Source organism: Rissa tridactyla, chromosome 1 (assembly GCF_028500815.1).
Source record: "Rissa tridactyla isolate bRisTri1 chromosome 1, bRisTri1.patW.cur.20221130, whole genome shotgun sequence".
In the NCBI taxonomy this organism is placed as follows: Eukaryota; Metazoa; Chordata; class Aves; order Charadriiformes; family Laridae; genus Rissa; species Rissa tridactyla.
This window is the reverse complement of record NC_071466.1, coordinates 106,674,570-106,695,140: the sequence shown is the minus strand read 5'-3', so window position 1 is coordinate 106,695,140 and position 20,571 is coordinate 106,674,570. Positions and strand designations below refer to the sequence as shown.

Below are 20,571 nucleotides of genomic sequence, written 5' to 3'. Positions count from 1 at the left end.
TTTTTAAGAGGGTTTTTTTTTTTTTTTAAATGCCACCCAAAATTTTAAAATCACCTGACACTCAGCTGAGATTTACAGCTCCAAGTCCTTGTTCTGGAATCCTTCTGTACCTGCAGCATTTGTAACTGAATTGTCAACCTACTGAGCTATTCATGCCTTAAAACGTCCCAAACCTTCTAGTCTTACTTCCTGTAAATTCACATATTTCTTTCTGTAATTTTTAGATAAAGACTTCCTACCTTGTAGACTTTTTATTCACCGATTCTCTACTTCCATCTTCTTTTTTTTTTTTTTTAAATCACCTTCAATAATTTCCCTATGCATAAATCAACTTTTTTTAGATAAATCCAAAGGAAACCTTAGTAGTAGATTAGGTTTGGTATTTTTGTTAGTGGTAAACAGAAGTATTATGAATTTCACAAAGTAATTAATACTCTTAGTAAAAAGACAAGAAGAATCAGTTTTAATAACTATTACAGTATCTTCTTTAAAATTAATATTCTAGACCATAAAGCCCAAGCTCAAAAAAAACCTGAACAGAACACTTCAGGAAACAAAAGGAACATTCAATGGGTGAAAGGACAGGAATGAAGATGCTAAGAGAGCAGAGATCCAAAGAGTGAATTATCTCGCTTTCTGAAGAAGCATTTTCACAGGAATTTGTTTGGCATTTAGGAAGCCAGACAGCTACTGCTATGGCAATAAGCAGTAGTCCCTGGTTTTTTTAGGGGTTTTTTTTTGGGGGGTTTTTTTTGTTTGTTTGGTTTTTTTTTTAAAAAAAAGGCAGGGATGGTATAGAAAGACATAAGGACTAAAGCAACTCAAGCCATGCCCTTTTGTTTCATGGCATGAAATCTGCATTTTCTTTTCAAATTGTCACACACTGGTACGAGGCTATTGCACTGTCACAGCATGGAGACAAAACAAAATTAGATCCACAATCTGCTTTTAGGACATAAGCGAGTGGGTAATAAGTTTCTGCTCTCAAATATGAAATCAGTCATTGTGACTTCATCTGTAGGGCAAGCTTCTTCTATTAAGAAACTCTGAATGGTTCAGTGTGCAGCAGAGAGCAATAACTCCGGACTGACCCAGTGTATTTCAGTACCATGGTAGGATGACAGAAGATGTGTTACAGCTAACTCAAGATCAGCCCAGAAAGAACAAGGGCATTTTAAATAATGAACTGTCACCTCAGCTTTATTCAAATTACTTTATGAGCAAGAAGTTCATTGTGCATATACTATACAATATTATCCCCCAAGGCCAGAGGGACAAAATTGTCCAACGGCCTCAGTGACCCCCAGCAACCAGGTTTTGAAGCTGTTTTAACAGGCTCTGGGGAGAACCTCTTTAAAAAGGACAGGTGGGCAATGGAGCAGAAGAGGAGAAACAGAAAGGGAAGGTCCCTATAGAGTCAGCTCTCCAGCATGCACCTGCAATTTGGTACTTCAGAAGAACCACCATTGCAGTTGTTCCCGAGGACAGTACTTACTTCCTGGCAGTACTGGAGAATCCCTTCCTTTGTCCCGATGCAGGTCTTGGTGCCAGAAGGGTCTGATTCCCACTTTCCATTCTGCACGTTCATGTGCATGTTGAGTTTCCCACAGAACATTGCGATTTGAGGCTCCGCCAACAACCCAGCATTTCCATCAGCAGGCACCTGGAAAGAAAAGAAAAAGAAGTTTTAATCTCATGTCTGACAGATGAGTCCATCCAAAGCAGGAACAGCTCCAGGAACCAAACTCTAGGCTTACCCACCCCATGGCAGCAAAAGCTGAAATCGTTTGATTTGAGCAGATATGAGACATGTAAATAAGGTCTTCATAGAAATCCAGAACACAAGAGTGTAACACAGAGTTTAAAGCTGTAAACAAACCCTTTTGCAGCCCCAAATGATCACCTTAACAACTTGGGCTAAGCACAGAATAACATGCGTAGCTGGAGCAAGATAACAGCAATTTAATTTTCCAAGCAAACATACTTGGTATAATGGTGCTGGGGGTGGGGTGGAGGGGTGGGTGGTGTCACTAACAACTAGCAAAAAAAGTAACAAGTTTTCCTCAAGAGTTTCCTAAAAAAGTCTCAAAACGCATCTTCTTTCAAGCCCCTCTCCAGTTCATTGAGATGTTGAACACACAAGCTGTATTTTTTAACGCCTTATAAAGGTGGTGGGTTAAATGCAGCGGCTCCCACCTAAGCTTTATGTTGACTGAACCTTAAAATGCAGTGCCCAGGGATCTATCTATATGGGACTGCTCACAGCAAAGTATTACAGAATACCACCTACCCAAACAAGCGTTGAAATACCCAGGCTTACTGCCACTGCCCAAAGGGCTGCTGCTGGCCCCCGGCAGGCTGGCAGCCTGCCACCTCCCCTTCTTGGATTGCCCAAGCACTGCCAGGGTACGGAGCCAAACCTCAAGAGCTGCCCTCAACAGCTTCCCAATTAAATGCCATTCTGCAACACCTGTGAGCTTTCTATCTGCATTTACAAACCAACTTAACGCTCTTCCCCCTCAACCTCAACATTGGTTTAGATCCCTCCCGTGGGACCACATCACGAAGGCAAATCAACATCTCACCCTTTCAGTCCTCTGCCCTATGATGTAGCCAACCTCTGAAGGTATAAGCCAGAAGTACTTGCCTCAGTTTTACCACCCAAGAAACACAGAGCAAAGATAAGTCTCCCCTTTGGGTTAGGTTCCTCGAGAAAAGTCAATGGCTCTCCACAGCCCCTCACGCTCCAAAGGTAAGCCTGTCGCATTCGAGGTACAGCAGAGCATGCAATTACGTTCAAATATCTGTTTTTAACTTCTAATCTTTTAGCTAGAAGACTTCTCAAGGGGAAAATTAAAAACATTTTAAAAATTCATGAAAAACTGAAGAAACAGAATTACTGTCTTACAAGAGGTACGCAAACCCCATATTTTAGTTTCCCCACTCTTTGTTTAAACAAACACAAAAAAACTTTAGGAATTTTACATGCCTACAGTAATAAAGAAGTATCACACCAAGAAACATTGCAGGCAGTTAACATCTAACTACCCTAACACATTAGCGTAGCACTGTAAGTTAAAATGCCACGATTAAAACAAGTATTTCATTTTTTACTAGAAAAGGAGACAACATTTATTTTCCTGCCGCCTTTAAGATGTTAACATCTTACCACAGTTTAGCTTAAAAAAAAATAAAGCAGGAACACTTCTACTGGCAGAGATTTCCCTTTACTATCTCAATTTCTCTTCTGTGGAACTAGTAAGCTCTCTATGATTTAACAGTCAACCATCACTGTCCTTCCACTAGGTAATTAGAGAATTTTCCAGTAACTGCGATGACACCTTGTCTGGTTTGCCTTGATCAGTAAAACTATCACATGCTTACTCCTTCTAACATCTTCAGAAACCCTGGAGAGCATCTAAAACATGACACATCTATAACAAATACTTGCAAAAAATCATCCAAATTAATAAATTTTTTTTCTTTAGAGATGTAACAGCAGCCTATCAAAATTTCAATAAAAAGAGAAGCGAGTTGTTCCACAGGTGACGTGTGAATATGAACACTATGCACGGTCAGCTCCTCCAACTGAGTTCTCTATTAAATTAATAAAGCACACAGCAGTTACACCATGGCAGATTTAAGAGTTTTTTAATCAAATTCCTAAGTTGTAAATTTATGGAAACCTTGCCTTGTGGCTTTATAATACAGAGCTTTTCGGTATTTTTTGCCTTAGCTAGGAAGACAGCTGAAGTTGGGGGGAAAAAAACATGGCCGTTTACTTGGAGTGCTATCAATTTGACTCTAACAACACGACAACCTATGACTGTCTACTTAAAATCTCATTCCCTTCAGAAGGGACATGACATCTCCCAGCTTAATGAAACTACCAGAGCAAGTCATGATCACATTTAGCTTTCTCTATTTTGAGCTGACAGGGCCATACTAATGAACTGCTCAGCACAGCACTTCATCTTATTGATTAGGACAGCTAAATGTTTCTAATCATAAAGAAATACCGGAGCAATTAACAGACACTGTAAACAGAACTAAAGCATTTAGATCATAATCATGAATAATTCAGCTGCTCAGCTTCCCAAGTTGAACTCTGTTAGAGTGTCCTTAAAGCAAGGATAGTAGGTTAATGGATCTGTCTGTTACATCTCCAGCTAAAGATGCAACACTGAGCTTTCAAATTAACTTTCTGTAAACAACCAGAGTGGAAATAACACCTTTTTAAACCTTTTAGACTGGGGGTTTGGGGGGAAGACACATTAAATTATTTAATAGCTGAAGATAAGTGCTTGCTACCACTGTGTATTCCTGATGTTTAAACTGAAAGCCTCTCACCTTTAGTAATAAGCAGTAATTTTATACATTGCATTTTCAGCATGGTACCTATTAAAAACTTCGCAATGGCACTGCAAGTTAACAGGAGAAGAGACTCATCGAGATAGCCTTTGTGCTATCTCCCTGCTCTTTCTAGAAGATATGCCTCTAATCCCAGATTTTTTCCAACTGATATTCCATTTCTGAAGAAAACAAGAAGTTGATTTGCTACGGCACGTTTTCTGATTGAAAACTGGCAGCTTCCTGCTTGTCAAGAAATTACTTTGCTGCACAATCCACAGAAACAGCCAACATTGATGGAGGCTTTTCTGCAGCGATGATGGTCAGAACAGAACACTCAAGCCTAGCAGCATTTTTTGCTGTGAGGGCAAAGGACGGGGAAATCTGGTCAAAACCAGATCTGACCTTGTCTTTACCAATCCTAGATTTAGAGCTTCTGCTGAGCCTTTTGATGACACCTGAGCAAGATACTCATATTAAAGAGTGTATGACTGAAAGATTTCCCTTCACTCCATTTTGCAAGCATATGCTTCACTGCATTATTACTTCAACATTCCCAAGAGTGAACATGCCACGCAGTGACTGACATTAAAAAAAAGGAAAACATAAATTTTTTACATCATTGGCTGAAAACCTGCAGCTACTGCATTAAGCTATATATTGCACTCTATTCTTCTACATGTTGTTTTCCTCTGCAATCGTTCGGACTACAACAAAATTCACAGACAAAAGCTCAAATGCATAAAGCTAAAAATCCATTCTTGGTCCAAAAGAACTAATTATGCTATATAACAGATAGTTAAAAAGAATATTTCTGATGCTACATTCTCTGGTTTCTTCTCATTTCTCTATGCAGTCCTCCACAGCAAGGAAGGCTCCTCTACGTAACACGCGGCATCCTCCTCCACTATATAACATGCAGCTTTTTGTTAATTTTACCAGAGTGAAGCAGCAAATGAAAACTTGTTAGCAAAATGCCCCTTGCTGCCCCCTCTTGCCAGTACCCCACCGCTGAACACAAGAGCATTCCCATGGCACCTGCTGAAAAGGGTGCCTGGAAGAGATCGGTCCTTGTTGCATTAATTTTATGGGTTCTATTTTAAACCAGGACACATTCCTAAATTAAAAACAGTAAGTTAAAGCAATTAATTCAAGAAAGTATTGTTTCCATTCAGTTTTATAAGGTTGATGGATACCAGAGATGAAAACAGAGACACATGAAGCCTCTCAGGCTCTTTGGTCTGGACTGGCACTGGTGGGGGGTCTCCGGCACTTACTGCCTGTGCCTCCTCTCTAACCTGGAGGTCTCTCCCACCTACACAAATCCCAGTTGTATAAATGCTTCAGTAGTTCCTTGTGTTTTAAAAAACTCATTATGACAAGTAATCCTGAGCTGATAAGACCTGCATGCCAATTTCTAACACTGCACCGTAATTCTGCTCACGTGTTCAGCGTGGCATCTGTTGGTAGGAAAAAGCCCAAAAACCAGCAAGCAAGGGATAGTCTGACAAAGTTACTGTATACCATTTCATCTCTCATGCAAACATTCAGAAGTGTTCACCTCCAACACGCTCACCTGCCTGTCTTGTGGGTTGACACAGATCTTCCACCTCCAGCTCTTACCGCAGCCTCTGCCACTTCTGCCCCTCCCAAAGTTAACAGCTCGGAAGACTGAACACTGAAAATTTCTCCGGCTGATGTACGTAAAGTACCTCCAGGCTGTGCTGCCATTTGAAGACTAAGCTTTACTCAACACCGCAACTGTATTTTCACCAGGACAGAGCTAGAAAAGCCTTCCAGAGAACGAAAGGTGTGCTACAAACTGCTGGCGAGTCTACCCTGAGATCTCCAGGTAAAGACTAAAAATGTCACTTATGTATTGCATATCATATCAAGAAAAAGAAACTATTTTCTCTTCAGCCCTCTCTGTTCCCATCAAGTTTGCCTGAAGACCTCAACCATCGCAGCACTTTGGGAAGAAATACAACTTATTTCTCTCCCCAGGGACTGCATCGTGATGATGCTTGACTATCACAGCAAAACCAAAAATAAAAGATTAAATTTAGCTGAGATAACAGCTCACTTCAAGAGAGGTCTCTAGTCTGCACAAGTTACTGATAACACAAAACCTAATGAACTATTACTGATTTTAACAAAGACAACCAACAGCAGTTTCATCACAAAGGGGACTGAACAACAGTATTTCGGGGGGGGAAAAAGTAGCACTTCTTTTGAAACACACACACTTAGAAAGATGAAAAAGAACTCAAAAAAGGCAGGAGCGTAAAACTAGATGCGGTGATAAGCAATTTGTCCCATACATGCTGTCATAACATTTTAAACACATGAATTCATGAATCACTGGTCACATCAAAGGTATATCCAGCTAAAATAAGTGAGTGGGTGAAGAATTTTATGTATCGTTCCAGTTTTCTTCACAGCCAATGGTTTAATTCATTTACATTCATTCCTTGCCAAAAAAACCCCCAACTATCGGCATTACAATGCAATTAAATAATGTAGAGCACTGATCTACACAGATAAGCAGCTTCTATACAGTAATGCTGAATAACATAAAGCTACAGTCCAGTTTGTTACAATAACGCCTGTAGTGGCAAATCACTCCTTGACTAATCCTAAAGCTCTCGGGCAGATTAGTCTCCCAAAGAATAACTCATGCGACACAAATTACATTAACAGCAACTATTTGCTTTATTAGTATTCTGCAGAAGTAAAAACTCCAAGCATATTAACGAAACTGTAATCACATATTATTTTGCCTACTTTGCATATGACCTCGACGAAGTAGCATGTGGTTTTTTCCCTGCCTCTTGGCAAATCATTAAATAACAGTTAGGCCAATTAGCACGCCATCTCAAGCTAGCTCCAAAAGTTATGCTCGGGTTTTCACGGTATACGCAGTTTTCAAAGACCAAATAAAACACTTCTTGTCCCTTTCACAGGACAAATGGATCAGAGATCCATTTCTAGAATGGGAACTCCCTAAAGTTGAAAAATGGCAACTACAGGATTCAGAGAAAAATTGCCTCAATTGATCACACACTATTTGGAGCTCTCTGTAAACACATTAGTCTAATATGTCACGAGCTGCTCAAGCACCAGCCTGACATTTTTTGATATAGAAAACAAAATTGTTTAGTTGTTACACATTTTTTAGTTACTAACTTTCAAAAGTGTGGTATGGGTACAAGTTCTGAAAGAAAGGATGCACGGCTGGGGTAACGCTCCACACTGACAGCAGGTTCTCCCTTAAAGAGTTTCAGCATTTCAGAGACCTGTCTTCCAGTCGTAAGACTCATTTCACCTCGAGTTGCGTGCATCTTCTGCGTGCTCCTCTGCTACATCTCCTTCTTCAGCTAAATGCCAGAGTGCTTCAAATATTACTTGACAGCAAAGAAATTTAGAATACTCTTCAAGTACAGGTTTTTCCGTATTTTGCCTACTCTCAAAGAGAAAGCACAGCAAGAACTCAGTCTTTAGGTGCGGATATTAAAAAATAGAAAACCCACTCAACACTAAAGACTGGGATCAGAAGACAACGCTGTAAGAGAAACCTCATCAGGTATATAACTGCTTATAGGTTACAACTGCTTTGGATAAGGAAAGAAGAGGGACATAATCCAGCTGTTTTCCCATTGGATTGTGTCAAAGAAATATTTACAAAGCTGGTCAAATTAGGACAAAACAAGGTAAGTCCTGGCAACGCCACCTGAATGAATTTGTTTAATTAGTGGAGCCTGTCTTTAAGAATAGGTGTTTCATGGTATTTTTTCTGTTTGTTTTCAGAGGGAAAACCATTCATTCCAAGTATTTATTTGATATTAAAATGTCGACTTAAATACAATACAGAAAAAAACCCAAGACAACACACAAGACATTAAAAGACTAAAATGTAGAGAATCTGTTTCCTTACCATGTTAAGATGTATCAGAGAGATGCCTCTGCTTTCCCTTCGTTCCAGCCCTGGTAATTTAACACATCTATTTGAGGAGAGGTGCAAAGGGTCTTTAGTGCATCCATACACTCCACATCTACCGGGCATGCTGGATGCCATTTATATGATTTCCGAGATACTCAAAAAAAGATTATGGTAGCAGAGTACAGAGGACTAAAAGAAGTTTATCTAATTAATTTTTTTTTTTTTAAAAGGAATAGTTTACCTTAACAAAAAAAGTGGAGTTTTTTAGCTCATTACCATTTCATCTTAACATCAAAAGGCCTCTTCTTATCAAACGCCACTGTTTAAGACAGAAAGCATAGCCCGTTCCTCATCCACTCTCTCTGTCGTTGCCTTCTGCAGTTACTGAAGTAATTAGTGTACTTGCTAATAGTTTTTCCATAATCCCTATCTCAACAACACTTGTTGGCTTTGTTCACAACTAAGGTTATACTCAGAAAACATAGGCTACAAGGTTTTACCCTCAAGAGGTTTTTCCATCAAGGGACCAAAAGTAACACAACTTCACTACAGATAGCTCTGCTATTAACTTGTAATTAAGGACTGCAATATAATATGAAAATAAGCATCAGACCTTGTACATGCTATTATAGAACACTGAAACATCAAAAAACATTCCCCAGAGGTCCCTAAGACAGCTTCCATGATTTAGGTTGTTTTATTCTGCCAACACTAACCTGAAGCCACTTTCATAAGCCTTCGAAGTGTACTTAATTTGTATTAATTGCTTCATTTGCAATTACTTTCAAGAAGAGGGCATTCAATAAAAACCTCTATATCTACAACTTACTCTAGAACAACAAATGCCCTTCTTATTTTAGGAGATGATTAAAATAATCCCTCCCTGCTTTCCATTTTTAATGCTAACACCCGTTCCAGTCCTTCAACCGAAAAGTCAATGACTACAGTTTTAATGTTTAACAACTTCTGCTGACAATAAAAATCAAAAGGGAGTTCAAATATTATGAAGAATTAAGTGTACCCAAGTAACACACCACATTTCCAACCCATGCCTGTGCTTCCTCCAAACTTTGATACCACATTCAGGTTGAAATTTGAGGTTTCTTGCTAACTAAAGTGGCACCAATTTGCGTGCAAAGCAGTTTGCTTCCTCTACAACTATTAAAAATATAAAAGAAATCCTATCTTTGAAGTGGGGCTGCTCGTAGCTATTTTTTTCCTAAAAAGAACAGAGGTAAAAATAAAGTGAGTGTAAAAGGGCTTTCTGCTTGGCCTTACACATTCAGTGAGCAAAACATGAGACAACCTTGTTATCCCCTGTGGAAAGATTGAGTTTCTTCCACCGGACTACGTCTGGTCTGCTGCACCCTACAAGTGAAGATCACCGCTCAATTCCAGAAGTCTACGGTTCAACCAGGCAAATGCCATGCTAATATAGGCTCATGTCACCACACACAAATCCATGGCTTCTTGCCCATTGGTTAACCATCAACTTTAAAGCAGAGTGTAACAGAACACAGACTGAACAGACTTCCTATTTAAGCCACTTCTCCACCTGATTTTATTAGGTATCTACACAGAACACAAATGCTTTCACAATTTATATTTAAAAACCTGCTCACATAAGTAATGAAAAAAATCTCTTTCTTATAAATAAAATCAGGACAAAAAAATAAAAATAAAGCACCCAAGTTAAAAAAGGGGGAAATATCAAACTATTGTCTCTCCACAACTTTAAGATGGCTGTTTGTCAAAACCAAGGAAAATTTCCCATCTCCCAACTTCTCCTCAGAGACAAACAGTGTTGTGAAAGTAATACATTGTCAAAATCAACATGAATAATTTAGAAACAGTGTTTTATTGTATAACGTTAATAAAGAAACAGCAGCAGTAATTATTGTTGTCAACAACCTACAGAAATAGGTCAAAAAAAAAAAAACATTTTACTGATTGCTCAGTAGAATTGCTCAATGCAGTCGTTCCCTCCTGGAAGAAAACTGTTTCTGGCAAACAGTTATGAAAAGGGCCACTTCCCTAAACTACAGAAAATCCTAGGAAGACCCATAGCTCCTTTACAAAAAGCCATCGGCTTTGGAGAAACTCCAGCAGTCTGTGAACTAAGAGGCACCTGAGATTTGGTTGAGAAACAGACTCCGTTGAAAAGCTCCTGAAAAATCAGATATGTTTATTTGCCCTGCCTATAACCTACTTAAGGCAAATGTAAATATTTGTGTGCAGGCCTCCTGGCCGGCTTCATAAATAGCAACGCCAAAAAGGCATCAGAACAGCGCACTGCCCACTTCTCCACAGCAGCTCAAGGACTGCCTGCTCCACAAATATATTAAAAGCGAGCCTGTCTCCAAGGCTGCAGAGGAAGCAATAGTTCTCTCAAAACTATCTTCTGGCAGCCAACCATCCTCCTCACCCAGACCCTTCACAGGGTCCTGAGGCATATATTGTATTTATTCCATACGTCTTAATTTTAACACTTCCCTCAGCTCACGTTTCAAGTACCAGTAGGATGCTACTCGAACCCAGGCATCTGTCTACCCTGAAATCAAAAAAAAGCATGCCAGGACTATGCGCTGCGTTTACAAGGTTATCTCACGGAGCAACAGGGAGGTAAGCGCTCCCCTCCTCCACGAGCTGAGCGACCCAGCAGCCAAGTGCTTACACGAGATATTTCCAAGACTTCAGCAGAACTTTTGCTATCGTACGTGTAATGAAGAACAGACCTGCCTAGGCACGTGCGAACACAGGCCCAAGAGAGGAGGGATCTCCTCAGCTGGGGCCCCGGAAAGGCTAACAGGCAATGAAGGGGACCATGAGAGCAGCAAAAACCTAGCTCATGTACCCATCCAGCTTCACCACACAAACATTTCCATGCTCCTCAGAGAGACTGAAAACTAAAATTTAGCTACGAAAATCAACATCTCTGAATGTGGTCATAAGCGTGAGGAGAGGACTGGGAGAAGGAGGAGCAACAGTATTCCTAGCAAGTCAGATAAGGCAGATTTTTGCGTCAGCTACATAATAAAAAGACTTTTGTCTACAACTACATGCAGTGTCAAGAGTTTCTCACCCACTGCCAACACTACAGAGCACCAACATGGCTGCTTCCAAAAAAAAAACAAACCCCAAAACTCACACTCCCTCAACCTTTGAGTACCTTAATTTTAGAAGGATGCGAAGGTCCCTGAAAGTGTCCAGAGGAAGGCAACAAAGCTGGTGAAAGGGCTGGAAGGAATGTCCCATGAGGAGCAGCTAAGGACTTTGGGCTTATCTAGTTTGGAGAACGGTAGGCTGAGGGGCCACCTCATTGCTCTCTGCAGCTTTCTCAGGTAGGGAAGTGGACAGGGAGGTACTGAGCTCTTCTCCCTGGGATCCAGTGACAGGATGCTTGGGAATGGTTGAAAGCTGCACCAGGGAGGTTCAAAACAGACATTAGGAAGCATTTCTTTACCAAAAGGCTGGTCAGACACTAGAACAGGCTTCCCAGAGAGGTGGTCAATGCCCCAAGCCTGTCAGTGTTTAAGAGGCATTTGGACAATTCCCATAACAACATGCTCTAACTTTTGGTCAGCCCTGAAGTGGTCAGGCAGTTGGACTAGGCGGTCGTTGTAGGTCCCTTCTGAAATACTCTATTCTGTTCTAACCTCTACATAACTTTGGTCACAACCAGACCAGCAGCACAAGCAACGATGTGCATCACCAAAGGCGGAGGGACAACGGGCACAAGAGACAGACCCAACCAGGTCTCTCTTGACGTTATCTTAAGAGTCCATAGTCAAATTTGTGGATTTTGCAGTTAGCCATCAATATAACAGTAATTGAAAACCTTCACACCTACCAGGTCTCCCCAGCCCGCAGGTAGTCACATTTAGTTATAAAAACTGCCGTTTTGACAAGAAGAAAAATGATGACAAGTGGGTTGACCAAAATTATCCAAGACTGGAATGACTTTCAGGAAGCATTAAATCTAGTGCAGCACTAACACTTAACACAGGGAAGAAAAAAATAATTTAAAAAAAAAAAATCGAGATTTTACAAGTTGGATAAAAAGTGCATTAAGAAGCCAGAAGTAAATAAAAAAAGCCATTCTTGCTCTCAAACTGTTAATTTAGATTTTGAAACAGTCTTTGGTCATTTACATGGCTATATAAATGTGTTGACTAATAGCAGCAGGGTAAACTAACCCCAATTCCTGGCAGAATTAAATAACCCCTATGTCATTTAGAAAAAAAGAAGAAAAAAAAATTGCAATCCAGCAGTTGTGCAAGTTTGACGAAAGAAGTATTTAATGATACCAATAAACATGACAAGTGTTGCGATTTCTTTTGGTACATCTACACCTGGAGAAATGCTATGATACTGCATTTAAGTCTCATCACTTGAAAGAAAACAAACATACGACTGTTTTACAGAGAGGAATTAAGGTTTTGCACTGAAATACACTCATTGTAAACCATCTAGTTCCAGCATTGTATTTTCTATTGCAACGCTCAGAGTCATCATCGCTTATTTTATCTTAAGTAAATACATGAAGTATAAGAAAGAGTATATTTCACAGCAACACAACAGACTACAGAACTATTCCAAGCTCAGTAATAACTTCTGAGTTCCTATTATGCCTCTGAAACTCACTCCTATAAAATTGAAACTACAAGGTGAGAGCAAGTATACAGAAAGAAGCCCTATGATCTAGTGTTCATTTATATTAAAGCACTTTTTTTTCTTGCAAAAGGCTACCCTAAATTGGTGCAAGATGTATTTTAAACCTATTTCAGTGCATGCGTACCTGGGTAGAGGTGAAAAGGAAAACTACTATATGCAGAGCCAGAATCCATGCCATGAAACAATTTTAAATTATATGTCAGGTCAAAAATTGAGGAACAACCCTTGGTTCAACAAATTTGATAAACAAGTTAACATTTGAGTAATGTCAGTTTCTCAAATAAACTATATCACTCAAATGTCAGTGCTCTGTAATTTACTGACTTATTTTTAAACAGATTAGCAGTCTTCAGGAATTCATTTAAGTAGCTGTTGACTTTAAGATAGCTTCACATCCCATTCATCACATTTCCAGCACCTCATTCGCTTAAGTATCTCATGGAAGAAGAATTCTTCTGTGTAATATCTTCACTCCTTTTTTTATGCTATTTGTTTTTTCAACTTTTCCTGCTAAAATTGGATTGCAAAAGGATAGTTTGTAAGACGATGCTGTTCCATTTGAGTGATGCTTTCATCTTACCTCCATTACATAAAATTTATTAGTACTCAACCTCTCATAGAATCCTATCTTTAATGTATATTACCTTAATTGAAGGATTTTAAAGAAGGAAGAAAGGAAGGAAGGAAATAAGTTATTTGAAGTACCCCCTTCAGCAGTTTTTTTATTCTTTTTAGATCCCATATAGTAGGATGTCCATATGGGCAAATTAGCAGACTCCATTTACAGTACAGTCTCAGAACAGATGACAACATGATTTTAAAAACCCCTGTTTAAATGCTTGGACTTGTAACTTTCTAAATAAATAATAATAATAAAAACTTTAAAAAAAAGAACAGCATGAAAAACACAGATACTCAAGTTGTACTTCCACCCATGACACTCATGACTGATGCATTACACAGAGATAACATCTTATATTTTTTACAATATATTAGTTAGATAAAGTAAGTTAAAGTATACGAGACACCTGAGTTTTCTTAAAACAAACCTCCTTGAAAAAGAGATACCAGATTTTCCAGATTTGGAAAGTCCTGTAAGCTTACATTGTTTTCCTATCGTAGAAAGATGACACTGAACTACTGAACCGATTACTCTAAATCCACAGAATTATTATTGCAGTGGAGGGGAGGAAATACACAGTGTACTTTGCAAGCTCCTCCAAGAAAAAAAAAAAAAAAAAACAGAAGCTGCAGCCCATCTGCTCAGCAGATTTTCTTTGTGTCGCAGTCTGACTGAACAAACCCTTATCTACCCGAGCAGAAATTCACCACAACCAGAAGAGCTGAAATTTTGCCTGTGAAACAGGACCTCCACCCTCCATGAACTGAATTTCAAAGAAAGCTCTGAGGTTGATGTTTTGTTCTCATTGTTATTTCCTTTACATGCAGTTCATTATCTGCCCTCAACGCAGAGGCACAACCTACATTGCTAAATTAACTGCTCCACGGACCATGTTGCTGATGTTATTCTTCAAACGAAGCAGAACGGCATCCTCCTCTGCTGCCATTTGGATGAACCACAAACATCTGAATGGAGCCATGTGAGAGGTCTGATGTAACGCACTAGTTTTAACATGAAGTGTTTCAGCTATTTCACACTGCTACAGCATTCCATACATATGCCAAAGGTCCCTCTTGTCTTCATTTGATGCAGAACTATTCTCTGCCCAGGCAGCAAAGCCTGTGACTCACAGTCTTCCTCTGCAAGTTGTCTGACTGGTTGACTTACCAAAATTATTATTAATAATAAAAATAACGATTTCGCCATTTCATTCCACAAACAGCGTGAAGATGAATTAACAAGATATTTCTGGCATTCGCTGACTTTAACCATTAGTGTTTGGCAAGGTGAGGACTCACTGACTGCTACAAGGAAGAGCGTGTCCATAAGATCCTTCCTGAGATATTATTTATGCTACCCAAGATGCCAACACATCTCTAATTAGACAAAGCTTTTTTTAGCTCACAAAAACACCAATATGAGCAAGCCAGGAGGAACTAATCTGTCAACACTAGGATTAAACAACATAGCAAATTACCTGGATTACTTTCAAGGCATGTACAGAAGCCTGATGCTAGCTGCCACATGGCAGAGTCAAATAGATGGCTGACAGATTTTGATCCATTTGGCGTTGAATCGAAGGTCCAGTCTTTCAATCCTTCCTCCATAAAAGTGTGTGAAATTCTACCTCTCCACAACAGTGTGAGAAACAAATTCTGGTCCGAATGAAATAGGCTCAGGCAGAATCCGCTGTGAAGCACATTTTTATTCACGTTCTTGCAAGAGCAGGTGACCTAGCAAGTAGGCACCCTTTCAGTTCTTGAAACACACCTTTTTATTTCCTAATCCCGGCCGAATTTTTCCCTCCCCTGTTTCCCATTGGTTAGGTACTCCAAGGTTCACAGTCTGTCCGAGGCGCCTAAAGTTCTTCCCGGATGTCTTGCCTGTTTACTTCTCTTTATGCTACACCTAAAGGGAGTTATCTGACTAGTTTATTTCTTTCCGTTTTGGTACAAAAAATTGCTCAATGTCATTAGCCCTGGTTAAATGTTTGACTACCCTTCTAGACACTAATCCAGTATGAAACAGTTTGTCCTTTTGTCTGTGTGATAAGAGATGTTCTACAAGCCTTTGCTGGAGCCTCTTTGTCTTAGTCATTCCCTTATCATGTCACCTCTGATGGAAACGGCTTTTCTCCTCTGCAAAAGCAATACCTGCCTTTCTTACAACAGCAATACTGTGATAAGGGAATTAATACAGCATTACCAGACACCCCATGCTGAAACAGATCCTGCCCAGGATCTGTTTTTAGGATGCTTGAGTCACCCACTACTGAAAACAAAAGAAAACAACACAAAACATCAAACTAACACACCCCACCCAAACCCCACTATGCCGCTAGACACAAGCTTTTTCTACATCACTGTGCACCCAGCTGCTCTTTTTTGGGTAGCTACTCCATGTTCAGGACAGGTTTTTGTAGTAAAAATTGTAAGTATTATGATTTTTTTTTTTTTCATAATAATCACGTCACGCTTTAGAAAGAAAGTCTGGCCTTCAACCGCTGGTGCTATGCCCAACTCTCATGGTCTCCAAGATGAAGCCATTTCTCCATTTCTCTGCTTTCTAGCTCTAATAGACAGCAACAGCTTATTTAATTTCATCTACCACACCAAAAAACAAGTGTCATCATTATTGCATACATAAAATATTAATGATAAAAACCCAAGTAATAAAGAAACAGACCTTCAGAAGTGCTTAACAGAAAAAGGCAGAGGGTTCTACAGTTTGGGGAAGAATTAAAATATTCCATCATTGTCTCAAGAGAGCACATTTCAGGTTTCCCCTCTACAATTTGCACTTTGTATGTTCTTTTACTTATTAAATGCTACTGTACTACTATGATCTTGAGAATAGTAGAGAGATGCTCACATTCATTTGATTTGAAGGCTCATGAGAAGTATTGCATTCAAAATGAGCACCCTTAAAGACTATTTCAATTTCATAATAATTGAATTTCACAGACTTTTATGGAACAGGTTAAGATGAACTTTGAGGCACTTTCAGTTCCTTGAGTGATGCAGATAAATTAGATTATTCATTGTTTACTATTGTTATCAGATATCGGAGAACTGATCTAAATAAGACGACATAATAAAGATGAAGTGCTGTTTGCTGTTTCCTTACCAATAAGTAGACTAAAATCACCACAGATCATTAAGCATAAAAAAAACAAAAGCATTAACTGTCTTCTAAGGGGAAAAAAAAAAATCTCCAGTCCCTTTAATCATGTTGGAACCACATACTTCAAGACAAAAGCGCTCACTTTTCATTACCTCCATTATATTATTGCTATTTTGAATGCATAAATCCTTCAAACAGTGGCTTTCTTGTTGGGATTTTTTATTTGTCTTTTAAATGAGTAATCTGAAAGATTAATATAACATCTTGCTTTTTAAAACTCATCAGCAGAAACAATACTATGCTTTCCCACCTCCCACTTGTTGTTTTATTGAGATGTAATAAGAACAAGTTATACCGTGAAAAACGTCACACACTCTCCAGTCACGGAGGGGAAGAAAAAAATCTGCATTTGGTTACTGAGCCTGGAGCTCTACTACAGAAAGTCCCACTGAACACTAATGATGCCTCATAAGGAGAGTACAGGAAGCCTTATTTCTCCTCACTAATAGAGAAACAAGCATGATGGCTGTCAGCTTTTATTTAAGATGAGCTTGGTCACAACGTGCAGTGAAAGCAGAAATAATGTTTATTTTATTTCACTTGATGCAACGCCTAAGGACTCTATGCAGGGATGCTGACCCCTCATTGGGAATTTGACCAGAGTACTAGATACATGTAGAGCGCAAGCTCTACACAAGCTATCCATGACCCAAACGCTACAGAGTGGCAACACATAACAGATTATTTCTCCTTCAATTCTCCTCCAAGATTTATTTGCAGATATTAAAAATTGCTTATGGCCTACACTGACAAAACAGTTGGCTTCAAGCTGCAACACAGACTCTTCTCTGGATGGTTTTTTCCCCTTCTGCGGAATGTGCTGTCTAAAAGTTGCATACAATCATTTTCACACTCTCAATCTTGGGGCAAGAAACCTTTAAATCTCAAACGTCTTACACAACTAGGTTACACCTTCACTTGTTATGCTGAGCGGTTGAAAGAAACTGTACAACTAAAAATCCAGCCCAAAATACAGCTGACATCAGGTATTACCTTAAAACTCTGCTCTTACTCCCTGTACAGGCTAAGATATTCTAGAGCAGCCCACAGCTGCCTTCCTATTTCCCCACCTTGAGAAGACTCCCTTCATGGTCTCCTTCCTGTTTCCAGCCCTATTCAGTTCCCGAAAGAAGGAGCAGCTCAGAACACCAGCTGCAATATCTTTGGCAGAAGTCCTTGAAAATGCCAAGGGGAAAGTAAAAAAAGAGTGAAAAGACGACCTGGAAGCGCATCACAGAGCTGAAACGTCAGAGTAGGAAAGTCTTTGGCTTCATGTCAGTTCTGGGACCATCTCAAGCACTACCTGCATACAAAAAGTCACCAAGAATGCTTAGTGCTTTCACCCCAAGCTAGCTGAAAAGGTCAGAGACTTGCACTGGAGCTTAGGGTCCTTCTCCTCGCAGGTGGTAATAATCATCTTCCAGCAAAGGATGAGCTTGACAGTGAGCTATGAGCAAGCAGCCTTCCCCCAGCTCTCCCGTTCCTGCCCAGGAGCTCAGGGAGGCAGGCGTGGCTTCCCAGCGCCTGCAGAGATGTCAGGAGGGTTCAGCTTAAAACAGCACATCATCAGCACCGCATTTGGCTCCAGAAGCCCTGGCAACACTCAGGAGAGGACACAGTGGCTCCCTCACTTGGGCCCAGCCTAGGCTTAGCCAAGCTAAGCATTTATCATCACGTTTAACCTGCAGTGATGAGGTACTCCACGCAATGCAGGACATGAAACTGAGGATTTAATGAAAATAAAGCGATTCCTAGTATTACATTCCCAGTATGTACATGCATACCAATGAGCCTTTATTGACGGTATAGCTCTGTATTGGCAAATCACCCACAACATTACTTTGAAAACTCAGTAATTTTTAAGAGTCCCTCAACTTATTCCAACGAACATCAGTTTCCCCTTTTGCTCACATGGTCACATTATCTTTTATCCCCGCTCTCTGGGGTCAGCCTGTGAACATTATATGGTTCTTCCCTCTGCTAACGTAATAGAGAATATCATCCATTAACAGCAGCATTGTTTTTCTCTTGCACTATTACAACCTTGAGGAGAGCTGCAGTTGTTTCAAGGTAACCAAGAGTATCGTCAGAAGAACACACACTTAGTTTCAGATAGACTTTTATTTTCTTTTGTTAAATAAAGGCAGAAAATAAGCATCAAATCTAAACTAACAAAATGAGGTTAAGAGACAGCATGATAACAGTCAAGGATTACTAATATTTCAGCCATAAGAATGATCGCTTGATGTACTTCCTTGGCTCTAGATGCGCGCACTGCGGATCTCTCAGACCTCGAGCGGACACTCACTGGGGCTCATGTACCAACCTCCGAACAGACTGACTCCCTGAGGTAAGGCTCAGTGCCCACCATGGGACCTCCAAAGCCCTTCTTGCTTCCCTTATAAATATATATATACACTTCTACATAAAACATGCTATTTTTTTTTCAAGCGTGAAAAGCATACAGAGTAGTAATTTGTTGCACAATATAATTCACATCGTAATTCACAACGTAATAAAGAGATTTTAAAAAGTTAACTCGGTTGTGTCAAATCACAATAAAAACCATTTACTGCATTTCAGAAGTAAAGTACAGCAATGAGCTCATCCCAGGATCCAAAGAGCATTAAGTATTGGTAAATTATCACATAGGGATTTTTCTGCCCCTCACCATCTCTTGACCTTGGTAAACATCTGTTCACCTTATTGATTTCCAAATGTGAACTACTGTGACCATTTTAGTTCTTCTACGACAATTTCTCAGCGTTTACCAGGAAAAACAGAGTTATTATTTTCACCAGGTGTGTACTTACATGCCCACAGTGAATTGGATTCCATATCCATGCCTTTCACCATCTCAGTAAATCTTCAGAATGTGTTTGCCTGACAAGTTTAGAGCCTACAACACACATTTCTTCCCACACTGCACAACAGAATAAGTTAAACGCAAGTTTGTTTTAAATGTCAAGCTATCAGTTCTTCACCTTTTCAAACAAGTAGGGGATTTTATACCATTTTTTCTGATGTTTGCAAGGTTTCAGGGTGGTCGTGTCACCAGACCTTCTTGGCCTGTTTTCACAGGACTTGAAAAACTCTCTTCTTCAGACAGATACCGCATTCTGTCTCTAGCTCAGGCAGCTTTCTCATTTCTAAGATACAAGCTGTACAAACATGTATCTACCCACTCTTGAGTCAAAACTTTTTATTACAGTCTGTCAAAAGCAATTAGCCTGAATAAACAGACACCATAAAACTATTTCAACAATCATACAATGTATGAGTATGATTATACATACAGTAACATTTGAAGCACTAAAAAAACCCCGATGTCCTGCACAAGGGCTTGCATGAAATAACAAGGTACAGGAAGAGCAATACGAAGATGTTTTCAGAGGTAGCTATAAGGGAGGGACAAAACCACCACTCAAATTTCTTTTCTAGGTTCAAGACCATTCAGACCACTGGCAAAGTACTTCTGCATCAAGGGAAACAGAAGAAGTTTTAATGAGAGATGTCCAAACAACCTTCTGAACCATTGAAAAGCCACCACCGCCATTGAAGAGGAGACTGAATTAAAAACCTCCAAGAGTTTAGATCATACTTTCTGTGCTTGTGTATTACCAAAGTATGCCGAAAATCTGGGTCAGAGCTGTAAAGGGAGACAGACCTAGAAGTGTTCCTACAGTACAGGTTCTCCAAAAGGATGTCTTTCCTGCTCCCCCAAAATGACATTATATTTTTACTAGGAAAATTAAGTAGTCATTTTTAAAAGTCCCAACAGCACAGAGTGTCAGGGCCATTG

The 20,571-nt window shown here is 39.7% G+C and overlaps 1 protein-coding gene across 4 annotated transcripts in view; it reads right to left on the bottom strand.

Annotated features, from left to right (window-relative positions):
* APP (amyloid beta precursor protein) overlaps positions 1 to 20,571 on the bottom strand; it is a 224,378-nt gene that overhangs the window by 179,442 nt on the left and 24,365 nt on the right. For all 4 annotated transcript variants that reach the window (XM_054183121.1, XM_054183112.1, XM_054183103.1 and 1 more), the window contains exon 2: positions 1,496 to 1,663. In XM_054183121.1, coding sequence (XP_054039096.1) covers positions 1,496 to 1,663 — 168 coding nt within the window. The remainder of the gene's footprint in view (positions 1 to 1,495; positions 1,664 to 20,571) is intronic.